The sequence below is a fragment of the Stylophora pistillata genome, chromosome 10 (assembly GCF_964205215.1).
Source record: "Stylophora pistillata chromosome 10, jaStyPist1.2, whole genome shotgun sequence".
NCBI classification, from domain to species: Eukaryota; Metazoa; Cnidaria; class Anthozoa; order Scleractinia; family Pocilloporidae; genus Stylophora; species Stylophora pistillata.
The window spans coordinates 3,493,027-3,517,783 of NC_142528.1; the positions used below are offsets into that span (position 1 = coordinate 3,493,027).

The 24,757-nt window shown below is 38.5% G+C and overlaps 4 protein-coding genes, 2 long non-coding RNA genes and 2 pseudogenes across 11 annotated transcripts; 3 read left to right on the top strand and 5 right to left on the bottom strand.

Annotated features, from left to right (window-relative positions):
- Positions 1-976: 976 nt before the first annotated feature.
- LOC111324746 (uncharacterized) lies at positions 977-4,541 on the top strand. 2 transcript variants are annotated; one of them, XM_022928376.2, is made up of 7 exons: positions 977-1,122; positions 2,341-2,485; positions 3,001-3,075; positions 3,354-3,428; positions 3,876-3,956; positions 4,080-4,160; positions 4,281-4,541. In XM_022928376.2, the coding sequence occupies exons 2-7, from the start codon at positions 2,345-2,347 to the stop codon at positions 4,305-4,307; spliced, it is 480 nt and encodes a 159-aa protein (XP_022784111.2). In that variant the 5' UTR covers positions 977-1,122; positions 2,341-2,344; the 3' UTR covers positions 4,308-4,541. The 2 variants fall into 2 exon arrangements, with proteins under 2 accessions (XP_022784111.2, XP_088591838.1); XM_088735712.1 differs by lacking the exon at positions 3,876-3,956.
- A 237-nt stretch (positions 4,542-4,778) lies between these two features.
- LOC111324832 (uncharacterized) lies at positions 4,779-7,258 on the bottom strand. The gene has a single exon (XM_022928490.2). The coding sequence runs from the start codon at positions 6,640-6,642 to the stop codon at positions 5,125-5,127; it is 1,518 nt and encodes a 505-aa protein (XP_022784225.2). The 5' UTR covers positions 6,643-7,258; the 3' UTR covers positions 4,779-5,124.
- Positions 7,259-7,309: 51 nt separating this feature from the next.
- On the bottom strand, positions 7,310-9,994 carry LOC111324831 (uncharacterized; annotated as a pseudogene).
- Positions 9,995-10,178: 184 nt separating this feature from the next.
- Positions 10,179-12,184, top strand: LOC148721435 (uncharacterized; annotated as a pseudogene).
- On the bottom strand, positions 12,094-14,809 carry LOC148721436 (PI-actitoxin-Axm2a-like). The gene is made up of 3 exons (XM_088735713.1): positions 14,585-14,809; positions 12,902-13,106; positions 12,094-12,244 (listed from the first exon to the last, which is right to left on the bottom strand). Exons 1-2 carry the CDS (start codon positions 14,625-14,627, stop codon positions 12,913-12,915), a joined length of 237 nt encoding a protein of 78 aa, XP_088591839.1. The 5' UTR covers positions 14,628-14,809; the 3' UTR covers positions 12,094-12,244; positions 12,902-12,912.
- A 59-nt stretch (positions 14,810-14,868) lies between these two features.
- LOC148721437 (uncharacterized) lies at positions 14,869-21,334 on the top strand. The gene is made up of 2 exons (XR_015992395.1): positions 14,869-15,221; positions 20,996-21,334. It is a non-coding gene; the product is annotated as an uncharacterized LOC148721437 (long non-coding RNA).
- LOC111324792 (kunitz-like toxin PcKuz1) lies at positions 15,424-19,437 on the bottom strand. 5 transcript variants are annotated; one of them, XM_088735711.1, is made up of 3 exons: positions 19,104-19,437; positions 16,060-16,260; positions 15,424-15,621 (listed from the first exon to the last, which is right to left on the bottom strand). In XM_088735711.1, exons 1-3 carry the CDS (start codon positions 19,120-19,122, stop codon positions 15,599-15,601), a joined length of 243 nt encoding a protein of 80 aa, XP_088591837.1. In that variant the 5' UTR covers positions 19,123-19,437; the 3' UTR covers positions 15,424-15,598. The 5 variants fall into 5 exon arrangements, with proteins under 5 accessions (XP_088591837.1, XP_088591836.1, XP_088591834.1 ...); XM_088735710.1 differs by having other exon boundaries at positions 16,060-16,278; positions 19,104-19,432; XM_088735708.1 differs by lacking the exon at positions 19,104-19,437 and adding an exon at positions 17,425-18,024 and having other exon boundaries at positions 16,060-16,278.
- LOC111324793 (uncharacterized) lies at positions 21,223-23,059 on the bottom strand. The gene is made up of 2 exons (XR_002694290.2): positions 22,570-23,059; positions 21,223-22,441 (listed from the first exon to the last, which is right to left on the bottom strand). It is a non-coding gene; the product is annotated as an uncharacterized LOC111324793 (long non-coding RNA).
- Between the last annotated feature and the right edge of the window lie 1,698 nt (positions 23,060-24,757).

Genomic DNA, 24,757 nt, shown 5'->3' on the forward strand with positions numbered 1-24,757 from the left:
ATAGAAGTTGACACAAGTTAACTAACAAAGATATAAGCGAAGATCTGAAGTGTAAAATTCCAGGCTTGGTGCTAAAGATAACTCCGTCGGATTTGATGAACACATAATTAATTTCTTTTGTTTGAGAATTTATTGGGGCACCTTGGCAAGGCTCAAGGCAAAGCCAAAAATTAAGAAAGTTATAAACTTATAAGTATTAAAATGCCCCGTGGTATTATTATGAGAGCTATAGAAATCATGTTATTACGGAAATGATTAAAGAGAGTCATGGAGCGGCTTCAAAACACGCAAAGACACTGATCTCCTCGCAAAAGGCAACTTTAAAAACCTGGCTTTTCACTGCAAAAAACATAAAGTTAAAAAATTGAAACAGCGAGGTTTTGTCTACTTTAAACGGAGGGATGTGCATTGTGATCGGAGAAAAAGCTGTCGGGTTTGGAAATATGTCTTTCACAGAAAGGAAACAGAATATGTGCTCATTAGGAACTCATGTGATTACAAAAGCTCTTCACAATATCCGCCTTTTAAGACTCCTTTTCCATTCAAGAAGAGTTTATAAACATTGGAAATTAATACGAATGATAAAAATAAGGCTGGGAAAAGTTTTTATATATTCTTTAGAGAATAATTTACAGAAATTGGAACTATTATGTTTGGAAAAGATGGAAGCAATAGAATCTATGACGCGGATGTTTGGGCCGGTAAATAAAATGTGGCCTATGAACAAAGGAAATCTCTTTTTTCTTTTACTTTCACTGATTAATATCGAACACAAAGAAACGATATTGAATGAAAAGGCGGAGCAGTAATTGTCGATAGGAATATATAAAACATACTTGTTAATGAGGTTTGACCGGATGCCTTTTAAACTGCTAATTGCGACCAGTGGGAGGACGTTTGTTCCGCGTCAGTCGGGAAGAACATTTTATTTGATGATGATCAGTAAGATTGTAATTAAAAAGATAATTGAAGTGTTGACAATGAAAATGCTTGGAGGGAATTGTATATTAAGTGCGGTGTTTTCATCCGACGCTCACTTTCAGTTGGTGCGACTAACACGAAACACTTTGTAAATCTGGTTCTAGAACGACTTTTTCATCGACAAGGAACAGCAGAGTACAGGTAAGAAGACTGTGTATGATAAAATTTCATTTACGATGATGTTTGAGTATTTATTCTTTGAGTGGTGTTTCTGGTATTGATGTAAAGGTATGGGAATGTTTTTGCTATTCATTATAACTGCCGAGCTGAATTTCTATCATGTTTCAAAAAAGCTCATCATGAGCTCAAAGATGATGTTTGAGAAATTTTCAGCACTTTTTTTGTTGCATGTGTTACCCATTATTTTAAGGCTGGCGTATTAAATTGGGTGTCACTGAACTGAATCTTGGTTTGTACTAGGACTTTTTTTTTGTCCTTTCAGACAATATCGGATGAATTCATGCCTCGAAAACAAAAAACTAAAGAAAAATAAAGAAATATAAATGTACAGAGTCATGCTTAGGAGGAAACACGAAAGCTTCTTTTTTGACCTTATGAAATTCCGACTTACTTTCAGTAGATTGTCACACCGTAAAAGATTAAAATCTAACTGCTGTCTTGTGTAATTACGCGGTCGTTTTGCAAGTACTACCTGTATATTTTAATAATGGTTAAGAGCACACGTATTGGTCACGACGAAGTCGCACTGTTTCTGGAAATCCTCTGATTTTCTTCTCGATTGCTGTCTTGGCTGAATGGGTACCACCCAAAAGATATTGAGTATTACGTGTTGTGAGCGTTCCCACGCGCAATAAGATATTTCCAAGCCTTTGTGTTCGCGTCTTTTGTCATTGTTTCTTTGTGTCAATGATATGAAATATTCCTCCTTTTTTCATGTCACTCATTTGACTTTATCATGCCTGTTAAAAGCGCTAAAATGCAGTGACTACATCTTTATTCTCAGCATTTAGTTCTGCTCAAATAATTCTCCTGCTTTGGTCTTGTGTATACTTGAGAAATAAGGATGAGTTTCCCGCAATATGAAAGACTTGATTTCGAGGAAACGTACCTTAACAACCATCATTAGAGATGAAGTAAAAAAAAAACCTAGGAACCAAAGATAAAGTATCCTTTAAAGAAAAGAACTTGTCAGTGCTTCATTTTTTTATCTGACTATCCGGCTGCAAGAGTAAATTTATCGGGCACTTGTCTCTGCGGTCTTAATTAAGGACTCTTGATATTAGACAGAAAAATTACGGAGGACCTGATAGGCTGGGAGAACTTGAAATCATGGCTATTGTAACAATTAATTATAAAAAGAAGAGGAGACTCTTAATGTTTGTATATATTTCTTTACAGGTCAATGATGTTTTTAAGACTCGCTGTCTTATTTTGTGTGGTTTGCTTAGCAAGCAGTGAAACGGAGAAAAAATCTGAAGATCCGCCCGGCTTACTTCAAGCATTAAACTCGAAATATTTTGGTCACATTAGGGGCAAAAGAACGGTTAGTATATGGTTGATTTGCGAAGATCTCACAGTACAGCCTACAACTACTTATTTATACCATTGTACCACCTTCATCTTCAGAGACAAAACGCGTCATAGTTTTCATCCTGAGTATTAAATCGAAATCGAAATTTTGATTGAAAGGATTTCCTTTTTATTGAAGTCGCATGTTCTACTCAGATAAAGCTATATCTTTTGTGAAAGAGACCTTTATACACAGCCATGAAAAAAAAAAAAAAACAGTTTCAATAACAAGATTGAATAAAGAATGTAATAAAGAATGTCAAAGAACCGTGGCCAATGGTAGCGGCTCTGCCGGCCATGGAAATTAATTACACTGAGTATTTACTTTGAACTATACACGGTTTCCTTGTGTCTTGGAGCACTGATTTGCTTTCATTCAAATGCAAACAGGTCTAAATTAACTTCACTTTTCACTAATCACAACGAAAGATCCTGTACTTATTTTGTTACAGATTATTCAATTAACTCGAAGTTCTCTCCATTTTACAGGACAAGGATGATTCTCCACCTTTGGAACAGGCACTTAATAATGCTTATTTTGGACATATTCGTGGAAAAAGAACGGTAAGCCTTGCTTTCACTATGGCAGTCTAGCTAGATTATTTAAAGCAATCTGTGGGTAGCACAGTTTTATGGCAGCGTAGAGCATGTATGCGCTATACAGGAGAATGAAGAATGTGCATTTTTTTGTCCAGCTGTGGTATTTTTTTTTAATGAGCTTTGGGGATTTCTTCATCCCATGCCTCAATTAAGCTTTTCCATCAATGCACGACTTTACAACTGAACCACAGGTTCATATTGTCACGTGTTATCATATTATAATCATATTGTAATCATTTCAGCAATCAGATGATCATCCGCCCTTAGAGCAAGCCCTCAATAAAGCATATTTTGGACATATCAGAGGAAAGAGAACGGTAATTACTTCATTGTAGTTAAGAACATGAAACCAAAGGTGAACTGGATAATTAGTTCCCTGAACTAATTCAACTAAATCGAGCTAAACTCATTCAGATGGAGGAAACAATTAAAAAACGATCGGAAACGCAAATGCCTGATTTAAGAAGGAAAAAAATCGTCGTTATCAGCTGCCTGTTTTGACCTTTATGGTTACAATCTGGATCAGAAGGGTTGAAAATCAACGGAAAATTTCTCGTATTTTCTTTGCAGTTCGCCTGAAGCAAAGGTGAAAAAAAAATTTATCCATCTTGATAGCTAAGCGACCTGAGTCAAATAGGTAGAGGGTGAATCCTGCAAATTACCCTCAGTTCAGCTTCAGATGGACGTGCTAACTTCTCCTAACAAGCATTTTATGAATCCTGTGGTGATTAGTTAGGAGAATTTGCATTTGTTTTTCCTTACAGCTGGAAGGTTGGGGTTATAATCCTGCCCTTCGTGAAGCACTCAGTAGGCAGTTTTTTGGCCGCTTTCGGGGGAAACGGACGGTAAGATGAAAAGTTCACACGCTGGCTGAGGCATTTCGCGTCACACTGATGAAGTAAATAAGAGAGAATGGTATGCTCCTTTCAAAAATTTGGCCACCTCTGTACAGTGCGTTTATTTTGCAGGGAGACTGGGGATCAAACAAAGATTTATTGAAGGCATTAAACAATGCTTACATGGGACACATCCGTGGAAAACGGCAACAGGTGACTAAAATGTGCTGACTTTTTAACTAGTAGGTGTTGCTGTATAAAAGACACTTGCTTTGATTTGTTGTTCAATGTGTTATGATATATTATTTCTTTTTTCCTTTGAATTTTTTGTAGGAAACAATGGAGAAGTCAGCTGACTGATAATCATTCGAAAACATGCCATGAATGTCAATTGAAGACAGTACCACCGACCATTAGCAAACACGATATGTACTACTACCATGAAAACTTGTTAAATGACAAAAAGATATTTATTTCCAGAAGATATGTTTCATTACAGATTTTTCATGAATGGACAAGGTCTTAAATAAAGTCGGAAAATTTGCATCATGAATTAGAGGAAATCAATAAAAGTTAAGCAAAGACGTGAAAAAATCTTGAGCAACCTTAAAAGTGTTTTATCTGTAATGACTGAATTCATAAACAACAGGTTATTGATGAATAAATTTCGTTATAAAGATGTGCATAGCATATACATGAAACTAAAGACACGGTTTCACAAACGGCATACATCAGGTATGTTTCGAAGGCAAGCACTTCTTTATTTGCTAATGTCATGAACTAGTTGAAAATTTTTGACGCATTTGTAGCATTAAACGGTCTGTGACACCGCAAAATGAACCAACGCTACTCCAAAATTATGAACTTTCATTCATACACGTTAATTTTTGTCAATTGAACATGTGCACAGAAAAATCATCTTTGCAGTATATTCCATCTGTAGTTGCACAAAGCATAAGTCATTTGTTTCCGTTTTGGTAACTTTTTCCACTTACTCGTCGCGGGATCGGTACCCAATATCAACCCATTTTAGACCCTTTCAGGTTACCTGATCCAATAATCATGTTTTGCCCGAAAGCAGCTAGGTACGTGATGCATTCTTTTGGTGAGTTTCTAGTTCCTGCCCAATCGTAACAGTCACATGATCAACAGAGTCTTGTTTAGGCTCATTACTTTGTCATGGCTCGGGTTCTGGACCTGCAGTCATTATACCGCATAAAGCAAACTTTCCGCTTTTTACAATCTTAAAACTCAGATTGTGGCTTCCTGGTGTCACGCGACGCGCTACCTTTACGAGTCGTGTATATCCAAATATGGAATAAGCATCAGCATAGAAACTTTTATTACGTTTGTCCAATGAAACTTCTGCTTTTCCTCCATAACCATTTGTTCGGAAGGCTACGATAACATCTCTAGTCTGATTATCCCCAGAAATGCCATCAAAAGGAAAATCAATTTTTAGTTGTAGAGTAGAGTTTACTTTCTCTGCCTCCCATCCACCAAAACCATCAGTCCGCACAGGCCGGAGTTTCTTTTCCAATGGACTACTTCCAGCAACGCTAATAGGTAGATTTCGAGTGCGCTTAAATCCCGTAATTTCTATTTCTGTGACAGAGAGAGACGGATTGAAGAACGTGCTACTTACGTCTGGTGTTAGGTGAGAATAACAGAGAGGGCCTGGGACAGATCCTTGTTTGCCCGCAAAATAAACAGGTCTCGGTAAGTCGATACATCGCAAATAAAAGAGTCCTCGATGGGTATTTGTTATAGTGTCTAATAAAGTGTTACGAACGTTGTTGATTATCATCATAGCGATTTGTGCGTGTGCGATATTACCGCTGTGATTTCCATCTGAGGCGAAAAACGCTGGAAATTGTCTGTCTCCATCATTTGAACATAACGACTCGCGCATACTGAAACTTGTTATCCCATAATGCCAGGCTAGCATAGTCTGCCCGTGATTCTCTAGGTTGTCACATATGGGAATGTTATTACTTCCGGGAGTAAAATTAACATACACTACTGCTGGGGAAGATTTTTCCTCGAGGAGCTGCCTTGTAAGTTTTTCAAGAGAGGACGCACTTGGCTTTTTAGAGTCCTTGAATTGAAGATAGTCATTTATTGAAAGTTCAAGGAAGATAATGTCTGAGTTATCCTCAGGTCTCATTAAGGTTTTGTAACAATAATAGAAAAAGTCGCTAGAAGTTCCTCCAACGGCGAGATTACGCAATTTGACGCGAGATCCTGTGAAAGGCTGTATGGCTTTCTGCCACCAATCGACAAAAACACGATAATAAACTCCTTTTAGATTGGAGAAATCGTTGATTAATCCACCTCCAGCCGATGTTGATCCACCCATTACAATAAGGCCAATATCTTGACCAAGTAGAACTTTTCCCATAACATTTCTAAGACGATATTTTGTTGTTTGTCGTTCAACAATCTGGTTGTTGTACTTCTCGGTCGTAAGTAATAAATCTTCTAAAGACTTAAACTTATCTTTGAAGTACCAGATATCGAACGGATTTCTTTGAAGCGAATGCTTGAGAGTATAGATTTTAGTCAGATTCTTCGCAGGAAGTTTGTCTCTCACTTCAGACTGCTTGTTATGCAAACTTGAATGACAGTCCTCTCTTTCTTGTACCGCACCGCACGTTACTTGAAGAAGAATTATAAAGATCGTTATATGGAACATTCTAGATTTTTGTCTCCGGTTTACGTGATTTAAAGGTAATCGATATGTCAAGTTAAAGTTGAAAAGCTTTCAACTTTCCTGGTGAACCTGTTTCCGGTATGTGCCAAGTAATACAACCAGTTACACGTTCCAAAACTCATCGTAATTTTAAGATAGATCCCTTGACGATGACTTGAACTGCAGTTGACGAGTAAAGATCATGAGTTCTTTGCTTATTGGCTGTTACAGGTGTTTATCACACTCAGCGACTTCCGGTCATTATTAATCTCCACAGATATTTTTACACTCAGGTTAATGACGTTGCTACCATATCAAGATTTCACCGCATATCAAGGTTTCCCCGCAAATTTTTAACAGATACTCTTTAAGGATCAAGAAAATCTAGTCTCATTGGGTTTTTTTTTAAAAAAATACGCTCGCTGCCTGGGACCTACTTTACATTCGCTAGCTAAAGTCAGCGTCGCCTCACCAAACTGAAGGTTTGAGGTGATGAAATTGTTTAGGAACTCATCATCATTTAACTTCAGGTACCAGCCGAAAAATCGACTGCGGACTGCGGGCCGTGAAGTTTCTTTTAGGCATTAGGTCATCTTTTAGCAAGAACCCGTCTATTAGTCCAATTCCCATATAATCTATCAAAATCAGAATCTCACATCACAGGGATTTATCATTTGTGAGTCGGTCCAACCATAACACCCGACAAAATGAATACCCCTGGGGTTTCTGTTCTGATGCTAATCACATGCCGCCCGGGCATCACGTGACTAGCAATAGTGTGTAGTTTAGTGTGACTAAACAGGGAATAACTGCTGATCAAAACTCCTCTTTCTTCGTGTTCATTTAACCACACTTTTGCCTGTCCACCATTACCACGTGTTCGAACAGCTATTGCCACCATTCTTGCCGGAGTTTCACCTTCCATAATGCACTGCTTTGAGAGAGACGTGAACGGTATTAGTATTTCCAATTCCAGCATAGAGTTTTTAGACTTGGACTTCCATCCCCCATATGCATCTGTTCTGTGAGTCTGAATTTCATTAAATTGCTGATCATGATTTTCTAGGCTTCGTTGCTTAGCTTCACATGTGGCATTAGGTAATAACACACTATTAATAGGTACTTTCTGAATCGCCTCAAATCCAAAAGTCCCGATTGCATTAACTTGCAGACTTTGATTTGCCGTAATGTTTGAAGTACAGTCGGGTGTTATTTGGGTGAAACACCTGGGGTGTTCGCAAAGATTTTGACAGTAGCTCTTGAACAAAGTTTCTGGAAGATTTTTAAATTTCAGAGGACAGTCTGGTAATATTATTCTATCACCGATTGATGGAAGCGACAGTTTTTCAGCAGTTACTTTCCCTTTCATGGTAGTCATCAAGCCGTCAAGCACATTAAGCATTAATTGCCGTACATGGTTTATCATCATAAAAGCCATCTGAGCGTGGCCTATTATGCTGATGTGATTGCCATCAGTTGCAAACATTTTGGAAAGGTTTTTCTGTTTTGCTGAAAAACCTGAACATAGAAACTTTCGCAAACTAAACGTTGTTATTCCGTAGTGTTTAGCGAGAAGTGTCTGTCCGTGGTTCTCCAAATTTTCACATTTTGGACGTTTTACATCACCTTGTACAAAATTAACGAACATAACGGCGGGTGAACTTCCTTCGCTCAAGACTTCTCTAGTAAGTTGTTCTAATGGTAGGGCCATTGGAAACTTGCAGTTTTTAAACTGAACATAGTCATTCACGGTGAAGTCAAGAAACGCGAGATCCATATCAGTTTCAGGGTTTAAAAAAACGCTATAACAAAAAGCGTAAAAGTTGCTGCTGGTTCCACCCATAGCAAGATTACTAAGTTTTATGCTAGACCCTGTGAGTGGCAGCACTATTTTGCGCCACCAGTCACTAAAAACTCGGTAATACAGGCCTCTTAGGTCTTCACCATCATACGTCAGACCGGCACCTGCAGAAATTGATCCACCCATGATAGCGATGCCAATGTTTTCACCCTGAAGCGATCGTAGGATTACATTTTTGAGGCGACTTGTGGTGCCTTTTCGTTGGAATACGCCGCTGTTCCAAGGTTTGGAGGCCATGAGCAAATCTACTTTGGACTTAAATCGGTTTTTAAAAAACCACGTTTCAAACGGATCTCTTTCAATAGCGGACCTGAGAAGTCCGAGCTTCGCCGGAATGAAGTCCCTGTTCATCCTTAGTCCGATAGAACCATTACGAGAGACAATTTTATATTGCTGTCGTGAAATATTGGCCGCATTTCCCATGTATGACCAGTGTACAGTTTCCCTCTTGATAATAAACACAGCTAACAGCAGCATCACGAAATGAGTTCTCCAAGTAAATCGCGACATTAAAGTTTCGAAACCAAACATTATCAGAACTTAAGCGGCCACTAGATATACCACTGAAGTCTGTGACATCCAAACAATCACTTGCACAGTGTTATTTATTGATCGTATGATCGCCGCGAGTAAGTATTAACTAAAAAGAATACATTTCTGTCAAGTAATGAAAACATTCACCTGCTAAGTACCTAACTGGATATTTGGACAGATAATGGTTACCCGTCAAATCCATTTTCAACACTGTCGTCATTGAGACAGTCTCTCCTGAGATGGCCTTCAGTTTGAGACTTATTAAAGTCATGTAAAACTTATAGGCGATTAATAGCTGTCAATCTTTGAAAAGTTAAAAGGTTTCGCGTTCAAGAAACTAGGTTTCTCATATAGGTTTCCACAGCAAAAGAAAATCTGTGTTACTCAGAAATCCTGAACATTTATTGCCCGATTCTCTTCGTTTCCTTTAAGCCCATTATTCCATCTAAGTCGATCCTATTCGAGGTATTGCGAAGCGAAATCTCATCAGATTAACCGATTGTAGAATTGTTCCCTTGTAAATGAACGAAAATTAACTTGAGTGCAGCTATGGCACGGAGTGGCTTTTCATCCATTTTTCATTTATGGTGTTGGTCTTTGTGGAAGGAGAGGAACCCATGAGAACTCTGGCCACACTCAAGAAACACCTCCTCAGACCCACGCGGTATCTAATATATGTACATCTCTGAGGTCAACGGTCTTTAACGGTTATATTTTTGATACGCCTCCGCCCTAGAGCTGTCAATCGATGTGCGTCTTCATCTTTGATCATGTTCTTGACATAATAGACCACTTTCATAAATGGCTGCCGGATTAATATTCTTTTGTCTAAATTTAAATTAGCCCTTCTGGCGTCGTTCTCCAGTACGAAATTCAAAAGAATACATTATCTCAAGCGAAGCCAGAAAGGCTAATTTAAATTTAAACAGAAGAATATTAATCCGGCAGCCATTTATGAAAGTGGTCTGTAAGGCTTCGAAATCAAAAACTGAAGTCAATTTGTATACAAAGGAGAACAAAACGAAAAATGAGTTGAATGTAAATATCTAACTTAAATTCTTAAAGTGACTTTAACGGGTACCTTTGTTGTGCAAAAAATACCGTAAGTAACAGGTTAGAAGTCAATCATTTCATTGTAGTTGGAGTCGAAATTTAAATGAACAGAGACGCACATGAATTGGACGTGTTATTTCGTTATTATCATTTTCTCTGTCGTAGATCTTACTTTCACTTTGTCACAAGTTGGACAGCTTGGCTTCCAACCTTTTTCAGACAAGTTATCACGAGGGGAATACAATGCTCTTAAACACTCAGTCGAAAGAGACCCTTATGAAGTCTGGTATCACAAAGACAATTATAAGTCCTTAGGGGACATGTCCATCACGCCTGAGGTATATGTAAAAGAAACTGTAGAACGAGCATCAACCACGCATCGACTCAACTATGCTATGGCAAAGGTTTTGCGCGGTAAGAATATTGGCCTAGTAGTCATGGGGGGATCCATATCTGCCGGCGGCGGAATAATGAGCGATTTTTCCGATCTACGAGGGATATATTATCGAGTATTTATTGATTGGTGGCAAAAAGCCGTACAGCCGTTCACAGGATCTGTCATCACACTACAAAACATGGCTCTTGGAGGGACTGCAAGCAACTTTTTCTCTTTTTGCTACAGAACTCTTATGAGTCCTGGAAATACTATTGACATTGTACTCCTTGAGTTTTCAGTGAACGATTATATAGTTTTCAAAGACTCTCGACATCCGAGGGCATTGTCTCTCGAAAACCTTTCAAGGCAACTGCTAAGTGAAAAATCTTTTCCAGCAGTTATGTTTGTGAACTTCATCGGTGGAAATAACGCAATTCCCGTATGTGATAACCTCGAAAATCACGGACAGACTATGCTCGCCAAGCATTATGGTATTACTAGTGTTAGCACGCGTCAGTCCCTATGTCCAAATTTTGGGACTGAGGTTTCCTCCATGTTTTCATCAGATCACAATCACGCTGGCATTTTGGCACATGCGCAGATTGCAATGATGATCATCGACATCTTTCGTAAAGCTCTGCTAAAAGCTATAGAAAGTTCTAAACAAAACTTGCAAAGTCATTCAAGTTTATACATGTTACCGAAGTCAGTTTTTTTTACTGAAGATACAAATCCTCTCCCAGACCCGCTCTGTTATTCTCTTATTACACCTGATATAACCAAAAGATTTTTTCGTCCATCGCTTATGTTAGGGAAATCGGAAAAATGGGGTTTACAAAAATTCGTGGTATTGCTATTGGGTACCGTAAAGAAACTGTTGTACAAATTAATCCCGGACCTGTGCGAAATGATGGCTACGATGGATGGAAAGCAGAATCAGCGCATTCTACATTAAGGCTACGATTTTTTGTACCTATCTCACGATCTGAAATTAGCAATACTGTTGTCATAGCGTTTCGTACCACTAGTGAAGGTGGGAAAGCAAAGGTGTGGTTGGATAACGACGAGGCTGGTGTTATGGTTGACACTGTCTCTCATTTTGGACACACAAGGCTCGTTCCTGTTGCCAATCACGTAACCTTTGGAAGTCACGTGCTGAATTTTAAGACAGTAAATGATGGAAAATTTGTGTTGTGTGGTGTAATGCTTGGAGCTAAAAACCATCTAACGAGTGAGATGAATTAAATGTATCAAAGGCATTTCCTTTCTTCTATGACTAGCAAGATGAACTGCTAAGGCCAGTAAGTAAAGCCAAGCTGAGAATAACATAAACCAACCTCGCCAATCCTGTGACTTTTTACAATGGAGTGAGTTACTTAACCTAAGGTTGATTGTTTAGTGGACGAAATCAGCTGAAAGAACTGTCAGTGTGGAAGCGAATCATTGATGTTGGGGTAAATATGTAAAGGAAAATTTCACAATATAACTGTCCATCCTAAAAAATTTTGGATTAGAGTTAAATATTCTTGCATGGAAGCCTCGAGTCAGAGTCATAGATGGTTACTCCAGAAAAAGATCATGAGCCAAATAGGGCTTGAAGCATTCATGTTGAAAAAATATGAAGATGATATTCTAGGTAGCTAACTCCTTTATTGTAACGCTTTTCACTCCCTGAAAGCTCAGAAATATTTTTCGTCCTCAAAAAATAAACTAATTTCCATTCCATGTGGCTGTACATCGGTTTGAAAGTTCAGGGAAGCTCTTGTCACAGATTCCAGTATCTGAAAGAAAAATTCATAGATATAGTTGGCAAAGGACTCCGGGGGGCACTTCTTATTTTGGGTTAAAGAGAATGAGATGTGAAGTCAGTTGAAAATAATTGTTGCTCTACGAGTCAGACAAAAAAGGGAAGCAAAGTTTTTTTAGATTCGCTACTAGGCATTTATAGATTATGCTAGTAAAAAGTGGCATATTATGCTAGTAGCATTGCTTTTTTTTTGGCCAAATTATGCTAACATTATGCTCTTTTTTCCAAATTATGCCACCGTTTTTTTTAAATTATGCTCTTTGAAAAAATGCAAATAAGTCCAAAATATATATTTTTTTAACTAGAAGCCGTTTTTCTACAGGAAAGAAAAGCAACAAATCCACAATGAATTTCAAATAAACATGTGGTTCAGGTTAGACCCGGGCTCAGTGCTTCACAGTGAACTACAAATGCTACTAGTTTAACTAAAACTTTAAATATTGATTAAGGTCACCAAGTGCTTGGGACTAGAGACAAAAAATTATCAAATAATGGCATCAAAAATGATCTGATAATTATCAAAATGCGCAAATTATGCTAGCATTGCTACTTGGCAGAAATTATGCCAGTTTGCTCGAATTATGCCAAAAATTATGCTAGCATAATCTATAAATGCCTATTCGCTACCCACCCGATATGATGTTATTTGCATTTATTCTCGCATTCTTCCTTTGTCTCAAAGTTGTTTGCGTTGCCATCACATCCTCCAAAAAGGAACTGCTCGCATTCTCCCGTCTCACTGTTGTAGTAAAATCTCGGTATTGCCGCTCTGCAAGGGCCCTCAAGTTTTGGTAAGTTACAGACTTCTGGATTTTTGGCATGCGTCCCAGCTGAAACTGTCACAAAAAATTGGGTTTCTGAGGATATCGTAAGACTCATTTCGTAATCTACAAACTGTAAGATTAATAACTGACTCAGAAAGCCAAATTTTGTCTTCCAACCCTGAGGTCTAAGGTAATACCTGGTAAAATTCACTTCAAAAATGCGCGCGTGAATATGATTTTACAACTACACACGGTTAGGGTTAGGGTTCTCACCTTACTTACTCGCTATTGAGGAATACACAGCGAGTATAGTATAGCCAATTGGATGGCAGCATTGGTTTTCGAACGCTAGCATTGTTAGCCTCGCTTTCGAGTCGCAAGTCTCGCTAGTTCACCGGGTCAGGGGGACAAATATCATGAATAGTCTGGATTCTGCTAAATTTAGAGTAGCGTTCCTTCCCAGTTTATTCGATTGATCTATAACCTCTACCAACCAGGGACGAGAAGGATCTCGGGGATAAGTCGGATCATTCAAGAGAGAGAAAATTATTTTTGTAGTGTCCTTACCGTAATGACAAAACTGGGATACAAAATAAGAACCCCCTTTTCATTTCTACCCAACAACTCTAAATGCATTACTCTGGCGAAAAGGAAATAATGGAGAGTGACATATAGCAATAATCTGATCATTGACAAAACCCATCTAATCCTGAGGTCCTCTATCGTCTTGTGGCTCCATTCATATATAAAAGCGCCACCTGTAAAATTAGTCTCATTTGAAATAAAACATTTACGAGCTAAGAAAGCAATTTTCACATATAAGTTTTAAATGAGTAGGGAGCCAGTTACTTCAGTTTATTTTCAGTAAGAGCGCAGTTTATTAGTGCAGTGTTTTTTAGACAACTAAGTTCTGTAACCAAATGCAAACGTAAAAATACCACATGGTACTACCAACTTCTCATTAGCTGGAGGGGTCCAACATGGATCAAGTGATATTTCAGGAATATGTACTCGTGTATCTCACTGAAAACAATTTTACCAAAAACAACTGAAAATATGAAAACCGTTTCGAAATCCAGCACCGCCTATACGTCTTTGAAAGAGGTTCACACTCACAAAAAGACTCACCAATACGTTCTCTGTGAAAACGCCCAGGTTAGATTTTACGGGTAGTTATTTATTTTTTCAACCAATTTCCTCTGGATTCTTATCTAAAGAAATTAACAGCTGACGATGAAATTATCAATACTGGACTTCTACAGCTTCCTCTTATAATTTTGTCGTGTAGACACAACAAAGTCTGTTGAATTTCAACTAGGGTATATTTCATTTATTCTTTACAAACAGTTCGGGACCTTCCTCACGGTTTCTGGACTAGAATTTATATTCGAAACATCTGTTCTACGAAACTCCTGTTATAGGGCGATACAGACTAATTGACGATCATAAAAAATTATAGATCCATTATATCTAAAAATATGAAGAAAAACTATCTATCTAATTATCTACTGAATCAAATTGCAGTAGATGTCCTTTTAGTTCAAACTTACCAATTGCAAAGACAATCAGCAGTAGAATGGTTTTGGTCGTCATTGTTTTCGTGCGCAAGTAAAGACAACGGATTTTACTCTAAGTACCTCGAGATAATACTCTGAACGCTTTTCACAACAAAGTTATCTTGCAGTTGAATAAACAACAGATAGGAGGAACAAGCACCATGAAAAGCATTGTTTTGTCATTAACTTGTGGCATGTTTACGACAGCAAGTGCGAGCTTTTCTTTTCAATTTGTGCGACGTAAAATTTGGTAGTGGGCTGGTCGGATGTTATGATCTCATTGTTATATTTCCGGTGCCAAGCTACCAAAAGTTTCCTATTCGTTATAACAAGTTAATTCTTTCCAGTTGGTTAGTGGGTAAACATTGCCGGAGCTTATTATGTGCGGATTGGCTGTAGTTTGAAGCGACAAGACTACTGCTACTTCTCCTCCTTCTTCCCCAACGGTTTGGTTCCTATTTCCACTCCCAGGTGAAGAAAAAGATTGTGGGAGTAACGTGTTTTGACCGCTTAAAACACAGGATGTTGATCCCGGACAGGATTCGAACCCGCTATAACTCTAAATTTAGCGTCACGCATGTTACGCACTTGGTCAACCGACATGCTTCGTTAAAGTCATCGTTCAAAAATTGTAAGTTATGTTCCATGAAAAAGGATATTTGAAAATGCGTGGAAAGACTTCATTGATCAGTCAACAATACTTGCTTATTAATCAGTAATGTTTACTTCCACACACACATTTATTTTTGCGTAAAAATAAACGTATTCTGGGACTGGGTCGGTTGGAGCACTCTGGGGTAGCAAAAACATGCAATCTCAGTGTCGTCTCACGCTGCATTTTAGAAGATAACCCTTTAATGATATTCCATTTCATAATACTGAAGACTCGAACAGTACATTCAGTTCATCAAGCAGAAATATTTCACTCTAGTAATATTTGTTATCATCAAACCATAAATGGCTTTCATTTGCTGAGAATTCGGAATTCATTTACTAGTTCCAAACACACTAAAGGTCGTCACTGCTAGAACCTGAAAAAGAATGAAATTGTTTGAACGGACTTAGCAATCATCAGGAGCCCATCAAGGTAAAAGAGATAAAGAGGAAGCATTTCAGATTTTTAAATTTTATTACAAATAAATGAAATAGATTATATGCAGATGAAAAAAGTAACGAAATGATCATGCGAGAGGTGGATCCAGGTAATGATTTCATGTATTCGAGTTATCAACAATTGCCCCGGATGTGGTCGTTAAGTGCAGACACAGCTGTTGGCCACCAATACAGAGAAAGAAAAATCAACCCACCCCCCCCCGGTTAAACAGCTGATTACAGCTGAAGGAAGTCTCGGATATCGTTTAGTTTGTTTCCAAGGTTTCACCCTAAATTAACCCTCTTGTGTAATAAAACGTTATATGACAGTCCAATAACTAAAAGATAATAATTATTGCCGCAGACCTGTTACTGACCACAAGCGGATTTGCACTCTGCCTCGCTATCAAATCTGTTATCATTTCCGTCACAGCCTCCATATGTGAACTGCTCGCAGGATTTTGACCCAGAGTTATAAAACCACTTCATAAAAAGTCCCCGGCACGGTCCTGTTTCAGATGGTAATGAACATTTTCCTCCACCTGCCGCCTCAGCATTTCTGGAGTTTCTTGAAAAACCTACATAGAAAACAAAACCTGCGATAATGTCACGGCAAGTCATGACATGAGTGGAGAAAAACACCTGATCAGAAAATCTGAACCTTGTTTTTGAAAGCGATCGTAAATCCATGAAATTCATCTCCACTCAGTGTCTTCAACTCAATCTAATTGATTTTAACTTTTTCTTTTCTCAAAACTTCTTTCAAAGAGGCGTTGTTCTCAGCGTGACGTCATGTTACCAATGGCAAATGGGATAGTAAAAAAACTCTGAAAGACATTGAATATTCCATATGGAATTCGGCTCATTTGATAATCTCAAGCGTGGAAAACCTTTTTATTTGTTCAGCTGTTCGCGGGATAATTCTAAACGACAGACGGCTCACACAGAACAATGGAAAATATCCCTTCATTCATAAATTACTGAAGTATTTTAAATCTCATTTTCTCATTTCTTTTCATTCGATTTTCTCAATAGGTTCTTGCTTCAAGTTTTAAAACAATTAAAATAACGAACCAAGAAAAGATGAACTCAAGCTACTACGTTTCGCGAGGTAAAAGCTAAGACTCTCCAAGGTTTGTTTTTAGCCGGCTACCCCGTATAAACTTGCTTGATTTTCCTGAAGATGACAGATTCTAAGTGACTGGACAATTTTACTGTTTGCCCAGTTTACAACGAAAATTATCTTTGCCCAAACAAAGCCACGTTTTAATCAAATGTATTCAGATATAGATGTGTCTTAAAATGCATTCGAAAGATTGCGCTTCAAAAATGAACTATAGCCTTTGTGTGTCGGATTAACTAGTTACAAAGGTAAGGTTCATCGGTCCCATAGATCTCGTGGGTGGATGCTATTTTGACAGCATCTTGCCTGCATTTTTGGTTTTATTTGACTCGAACGGCCGGGTTTTTTAATTCAGTCAACACAAACATAAAGAACGTGTCTATGCAAATTTCAGTCTCAAATAAAGAACCCACCAGTTTCATTCGCTTGAATTTCAAGACACGCTTCTTTGAATCTCTAAATTAACTCTGGGAAAGATTTCTACACAGCCCCATTCTTCATGATGCATATACAGTTCTTGGATAAAGAAAACAATGGCGGAAGTCGTAGATTGCCTCTAGGACTACAGCTTTGTTTAAGGACATTTCCTAATCCTGTGCGATAACTTTAATTTTCTTACCTGTGACCATTAGGACGGCTATAAGCAAAACAGTTTTTACCGATACTGATGACAGCTCTTGCATTTCTAGGAACGACAGATGGTCAGAAATAGAAATGAATTTCCTCCGAGCAAGCGCTGCAAATCGCGCTAGACTTTTTGAATCTCTAAAGACGTGAAAAATGAACAAGGTTGCCACTTTATGTTTGTCGTTCAAAACCATATATGGAGCATGACATAAATAGTGTAAACTTAGTGTTAAACCGTTCGCATTAAAACAATGAAACATCTGCTTTGCGCAAAGGCTGAGCAAAGAAAAATCAACTAGCTATTTGGAAGACTTAGTGCGAAATTGCTTTGTTTGGAATCTTTGATAACGCAGTTGTTAGGAAAGACTTTTTAGCAAAGACAGCATCCTATTTTGTAATGCAAAAAACATGCCGAGGATATGGTATGTAACCCCCAAGCTGGTAGCAAAGCGAAAATGGATGCCGGAGAATGGTCTAAAAAAAAAAAAATTGCTTCACTTCAGGATGCGTTATTGTCAGATAGAGTGCTAGTTTTGAAGTTTTTTGTTCATCCTGATTGACCTTATTCAAGCTATATGGTACACCACGAAAAAAAAAAAAAAAACCATCCCTGATGAAATACACCCACAAATTAGTCAGGGATGTGCTGACACAGAAGGGGTGGTTCTACAAGTTTTATTTTAGCCACGATCGTTAAAAACATCCGTCACGGTTTTGATATCATAGACATACGCTTAGAGCAAAACTCAGCTTTTAAAAAGCTTTTAACTCTTCAAACAATCAGATCTGCATTTTTGTTTACAAAACCTAAAACTTCAACTTTGTCTCCTTAATATGCCAGCCCACAGTCTACTAAAAGCTCTTTTGATTAATTGATCAAATAGGTCAAGGACGCTCACTAAAAGGGAGAAAATACGAGGTCTCCCTAAGAATAATTTCTCCTTAAGCGTTTAGGGGTCTTAGAGGGCCTAAATAAATAATGATGATTTAACCTGGAATCTCAGGCCGTCTAGTGGGTTGGAAAACTCATGTGAAAAATTTGTTTCTCTGATTTAGTGCTACCTCTGGTATACTTTCGGGTCTATTTTTAATTTCTGTTTTTTTATGCTGTCGTCCTTGTATTATTCTCTCATTTTGATTTCACTCCTTGTTGCTGTTGTGTTTTCCCGCATGGACTTCTATGTAGAATATAAACATCATGATATATATATTTATATTGAGGATTATTTTTAAGAGCCACTGACCATAAATATCGAGAATCCGCCGACAGTTGCAAAATTTCGTAATTCGTTTTATTTTTTCTAAAGGACCCTTTTAATGAAACTTTTTGGAAAATTTTAACAAAAAGTTCTATCGCGCTTTTTTTTCTCCGAAAAATCGAAAAGTTCGAAATACGCCTAAAAGACCGTTGTCTCCCCCGTACAGCAATGAAAACTTATGCACCTTCGGCAACTTCGTACGCTACAGCGCGATGCAATCCCTCTTTTAAATTTTGTATGCTAGCAGATAGATGGTCCGTTAATCTCTTAGAAAATATTAATTTCTTGTTATTTTGTTACGTTTAAGTCTGAATAGTGACCCGTTGAAATAAAGTACTCCGCGTCTCTTTCGCAGAGGTAAAATAAAGGTCAACTTCAGTGGCCTGTGAACAGGTCTGCCATATATACTTACAAATCCTAATGTACATCATCGTAAAGCTTTATCCTTGTATTTTAATTCCTCCAATTCTCTATCTTGGCCCACCATAAGCGGCGCGTCCAGGTTTACAAGAGTTTGGGCTATTTTGTCAAAATTGCGATGCGAACCACTGAACAGCTGTCACGACGCATTGAAAGGCCTTTAAAAAGGTCTTATATGATATATTTACAAATCAAAATATATATCATCTTAAAGCTTTATCCTTGTAGTATAAATCCTGTAAGTGATTTCTTTCTTGGCCCGCCATGGGCGGCGCGTCCAGCTTTAAAAGAGTTTGGGCTAAAAAATGACAACAAATGTAATGGGATCCGTTGAACGACTGTCACGAAAGAGGGCAAGACCAATCTTTAACTCGGCCAGGAATGTACCAAATACATAACCTCTTGCATGACAGCCGTTAAGGATATATATTGTGGTCTGTAAATATATCAAACAAGACCTTTTATTGGCCTTGGGTCGTGACAGCTGTTCAGCGATTCGCATTGCATTTTTGACAAAATAGCCCAAACTCTTGTAAACCTGGACGCGCCGCTTATGGTGGGCTAAGATAGAGAATTGAAGGAATTAAAATACAAGGATAAAGCTTTAAGTTGATGTAAATTACGATTTGTAAGTATATATGGCAGACCTGTTCCTAAGCCACTGAAGTTGACCTTTATTTTACCTCTGCGAAAGAGACGCGGAGTACTTTATTTCAACGGGTTACTATTCAGACTTAAACGTAACAAAATAACAAGAAATTAATATTTTCTAAGAGATTAACGGACCATCTGCGAGCATACAAAATTTAAAAGCGGGATTGTATCGCGTTGTAGCGTACGAAGTTGCATAATTTTTCGTTGCCTTACGGGGGGCCGGGACAACGGTCGTTTAGGCGTATTTCGAACTTTTCGATCTTTCGGAGAAAAAAAAGCGCGATACAACTTTTTGATATAATTTTCGAAAAAGGTTCATTAATCCCTTAGAAAAAATAAAACGAATTACGAAATTTTGCAACTATCGGCGGATCCTCGATATTTATGGTCAGTGGCGACATTTTTATTTCTGATCAGACTTTGGATCCGTGAACGAGTTCAAATTTTCTCCCGACGACCATAAGACCTCCCTGAACTGCATCTTGAGGGGAAAAAAAGGGGAAAAAAACTGCACCTTGTCAGAGTTAAAAAAACTGTCTTTTCGTTCCGTGTTCTCTGTAACTATTAGCCATACGACGAACTGAACGAAAGGTCCTTGAATTCCTTCCATTATAGATTATTTCATCTTCCGACAAGGTTTTAGATTGCCTTCATAGCAGGCATTCAGAGTGTACGTGACTGTGCATTCCGTAGATCGTTCTTTTTCATCTGGTTAAGTGTTCAATCAGATTTTTGTTCTTAATCTCATTTAAGAGTCGTGAAAATCTGATGAAGACAAAAGTAAGAATTTACCGATTGAACTGTGGTGCTGAAAAAGGTCACCACTAAATAAGTGCGGTAAAGAACAAAATTATCCCGAGACATTTCAATGTCATCCTCTCTCAATTTGCAGTTTTTATCTGGTCATAAATTCTGATCAAGCATAATTCTCAATTTCCATTAGACGTTGGGTTTCCTCCGTTGATCCAAACCTCTTTTCATAAAATCACTGTTTTTAATCTGCTACATAAGGGGAAATTTATTGTTTGCCATCGATTGCATCTACATGAAAGGCTTTGAGAATAGTTGTACTTGAATATGTACGTATTGCAGGCCTATTGGCACTCTATTGTAGTTAATCGCCTTTGAGCAATACCTTCTCTGTCACAAGGCAAATTAAATTATTTTCAATACCAGTATTCGGTTCCTTCATCAAAGTTAATCTATTTTGGTTTTGGTTTATTGCTCTAGGGTCAATGAGTCACCATGACAGCACCAGTTAAACTGCACATGGCACCGCCGTGATTGAAAGAAAACTGAAGAAGTCAATGATGATATATTGACACCCCCCAAAAATACGCTTCGATTTTTCCAGAATTCCCCAAATCTTCGGAAATTCACCGACTTGTGTCATGTCATTCAAAGGATGATGTCTGAAAAATCACCCGCCCTCCCTTGGAGAGCTTTGATACATACCGTTTGGTAACAACACTGAATGTTTTAATTAATGAGAAATGAAACATATTATTACAACGGCTCGGAACAAATTTTGCTAAGTTACATTATTTCAAATAAAGGTATTTTACAGAACTCATGGTCCGTGAGAATGCTTACATGTAAATACCATAACTACATTTCTACGTTGTAAACAGCATTCCATATAGACTACATAATCAAGGGATTATGAACTAGGATTGACTTCCCCATTTTCCACTTTGTAGGAGCCTAGAAATCCAAGATAATTTTTTGTAGAGAATTGAATTGGGAGTATATACCCAAACTCGAGTTTAATCATTTTTCTAAGGAAAGATATGCTTCAGACTGAGAATTTTATGTAACATGAAACATGAAAGCGAAATTTATGAATCGTTGGCATTGAATTAGAACAAAAACGTTTATAACAAAGCGAATTGCGTCAACGCAATGGAGCGAAGCATATCAACTCTCTTTTGCCTTAAAGTTCTACCTGACACAGCTACGGTCCTTTTTTCGATCTCATCGCAAATTGCATTGCGACGCCTCATTGGAAGCCAACTCTTTACATCATCGCTAACAGTTGCTGGAATATGTGGATAACTGCATGACTCGCGAGATTTTGGTTTACACTTTCCCTCACTCGACGCTCGAGTTGTTGTAAAACAATTCTGCACAATCGAGCTTGTCCCTTTCACAGATTGAAGATCTTGGACCAACGGGCTCAAGCCACTTGAATTTTTGTGTAAATCAAACATTTGTTTCTGTTCAGCAGCTTCGGGACTGTTTCCAGAGATTAAGAGAAACCTTGTCTCGTCGCCAACAGATTTCTTCCTTTCAATGAGGCTCCCGCGCTTCAATATCTTGGCTTTAAGTCGGGCGTTCATGGTCTTTAATTACTTTTATCAGCAAACGAGTAGAATCCAATCACAGTTCCCCTATATTTATTCAAGAATATGGCTGAGCAAAGCTCCAAGGGTCAGCTTCTCCCAGGCAGCTTCAGGACACCTTCAGTAGGACAGACCAAGAAGTTTGGAGCAAATTCTTTCCTGCTGAGCTTCCCTGAGCGTTGTAATTCAGCGCTCTTTTGTTTAAGTCCACTTGCTAAGAAATATGAAAATCTGTGGTGTAAAAAAACAAGTCGTGGTTCTCGCAAACACTGTATCTTGCAGTCGAGTTGATTGTTGACTGACCTTACACCGAAGCAAAACTTGCCTTGATGACCTGAAATAAGAAGATGAGTCGATACCGACATGTCATTACCGTGCGAAATGCTTCAACTATAAACAAACAACATCCGACTTCACTATTCCCAAATGTTCTTATCGGCCCAAGAATGCGAAAAAACTTACCGTAATGCGAACTTAAGAGACCTCGGATTATCTTCACCCGGTCTTTTATTTGGAAACATTGAAGGCAACCGCTTGTGAAACGCTGTCGTAGAAAAGACTCTGTGCAAATCTTTCGGGAAAGAAATCCACAGATAAGCAATTTTACAGGGTTACTTACTGAACGGTTGTCAGCTCATTAAGGGTGTTCAACAGATTTTTCTCCTCTTCGAGGAAAGTCTTCCGCACTTTAAACAACAGACGTGTCCAATTACAATGATAAGGTTGAGATCGGACGTCAGCATTATCAGGCGCCTCTGATTTATTTCAGTTACGTCAGCCCGTTATCTTAAGGGCGCCGCAAGTCAATCATAGCCTCGACTTATTAAGTATCACTTTCAGTCATCCATGCGACCATTTTCAGTTACAGGGTAAAAAAAAGAGAACAAAAAATAAGTTCTGATACGCTTAATGAGCTAGGCCTCGCGAGAAATTTGCCATTGAAGTGCCTTCCACCTACCTGATATATCTCAATTGTTTCGATTTACTTCATTGATTTAAACCTCATAAAAGTTTGATGCAACAGGATGTACAACCAAACTGACATCCTTTATATTCCATCACGCTACAGTAACTGTCTCTAGAGGCTTTTCCGCTCACGTCACGAGATTAAACAGTCAAGTTTGTAAACAATTTATTATGTCCACTTAGTGCAGCCGACCTCGAAATCTGCGCCGCTTGTTTGGTTCCACTTCCATCTTAGTCTTATCTCTATACAGTAATGTGACGAACTCATCATAACCAAGCATGACGCCATTTACGTCATCAGAAAGTCTGGTCCTCCGCTCTAAGCTAGCATTTCTGAAACAGTTATGCAGTCTTATCCGCGCACATAACGAGAACTCGGGTACATTTGCTGCTCGGCTTCCAGAATCTTGCCGTCGATTTTGTAAAATTTTAGTGTTTTGGGAGAAGCTTTCTCTATCAGGTGTTTCACTCTGACAGGTATTTCCCAAAGCACGGAGTAAAACACTTGAGCTAAACCTAAGCTCAAGCTCGAACAGCACTTTGTCGATGGATACATAGTAACTACTGATAAGATGGTGCGATTCCGGTGTCAGTTGCGTTTTTCTTTGAGCGTGTTCATCTATGTGGGCTTGAGGCAGTGCGATGGCGTTTTCCTGGGTGCACTGGCTTCTCGTAATTTAAACTGAGAAACGGCTAACCACTTCTTCATTTTCAGACCCATTGCTGATGGTATCTGCCATGCGCATTTGAAACTTTCTTCACTCCGACGCTGGCGTAAGGTCTGAATGGTCATGTCGGTATTTCAACGAGCTGATATAATGTCGATTAGTGTTGCTCAGGATTACTCTTGGCGCACAAATTCCGAAGATGAACTCTAAGTTAAAAATAGCGGTCAATAAGGCTCTGCTCCCAGAGTAAGTTTTTGGATCTTTGTCTGAAGACAGTGTGATCAGGGCTTTTACAACTCGTTCCATTTTCCGTATACGGCCTTTATGGGTTCCCACCCTGCACTGGTATGACCATCGTCTGGAACTCAATGACATCGTCAGTTTTAGATCCTCACCTTGTACTTCTCTGTCACTAAACAGGGCGTGTCGTATAGAAGTTGTAGAGAGCCTGAATAGTCCCCAGATTGTTTTGCAATGGTTCAATCCGTGTCATAGTATCCTGAAGAGCGAGATTGATGATCGTAACAGTCGTAACTGTGGACTTTCAACCATTCCTGTTGAGAGTTCCTTGTGTATACCGTTCATATTAGCCGCCCCATCGAATGCATTTCCAATAATGTTCTTGAGGTTAAAATTGAGTTTAGTGGTAGCAGATTTCATCAGTTTACAAAGAAACTCATCAGGCGCTAGAAAGCCACTGCCTCATGAGAATTTAACTGGTTAAAATAGAAATATCTACCCAAAATTTGGCTTCACCAAATTTCTCCTGCTGTCCAAAAAACCTGAGTTGCCCAAGATATGGGAGGCTAGAGCACTCCGGCCCGTATGACTATGGAAAGCTTGCTTTCTCGCAAATGCTGTGTTAAAGCCCATCCTTTTGTTGATTTGCAAGTTCAAGACAAATTTATTGCCAAGAGTCAAATACTATGCACGGGGTATCCACTTCTGAGAGGGCGCAGAGCGTAAACAAAAGAAGATTTCAATTTTTTCTTTTAAAGTGTTCACGTCTATATACG

Excerpts from the sequence above, each read along its gene's own strand:
- LOC111324746 (XM_022928376.2), top strand. The coding sequence starts at position 2,345 with ATGATGTTTTTAAGACTCGCTGTCTTATTTTGTGTGGTTTGCTTAGCA. Across the intron at positions 2,486-3,000 it reads ACATTAGGGGCAAAAGAACG|GACAAGGATGATTCTCCACC; the intron begins GTTAGTATATGG and ends TCCATTTTACAG. Across the intron at positions 3,957-4,079 it reads GCTTTCGGGGGAAACGGACG|GGAGACTGGGGATCAAACAA; the intron begins GTAAGATGAAAA and ends TTTATTTTGCAG.
- LOC148721436 (XM_088735713.1), bottom strand. The coding sequence starts at position 14,627 with ATGACGACCAAAACCATTCTACTGCTGATTGTCTTTGCAATTG. Across the intron at positions 13,107-14,584 it reads GCTGATTGTCTTTGCAATTG|TTTCAGCTGGGACGCATGCC; the intron begins GTAAGTTTGAAC and ends TTTTTGTGACAG.
- LOC111324792 (XM_088735708.1), bottom strand. The coding sequence starts at position 17,692 with ATGTTTCATTGTTTTAATGCGAACGGTTTAACACTAAGTTTACACTAT. Across the intron at positions 16,279-17,424 it reads AGCCGTCCTAATGGTCACAG|GTTTTGTTTTCTATGTAGGT; the intron begins GTAAGAAAATTA and ends ACATTATCGCAG. Across the intron at positions 15,622-16,059 it reads AGAGTGCAAATCCGCTTGTG|GTTCTAGCAGTGACGACCTT; the intron begins GTCAGTAACAGG and ends ATTCTTTTTCAG.
- LOC111324832 (XM_022928490.2), bottom strand. The coding sequence starts at position 6,642 with ATGTTCCATATAACGATCTTTATAATTCTTCTTCAAGTAACGTGCGGT.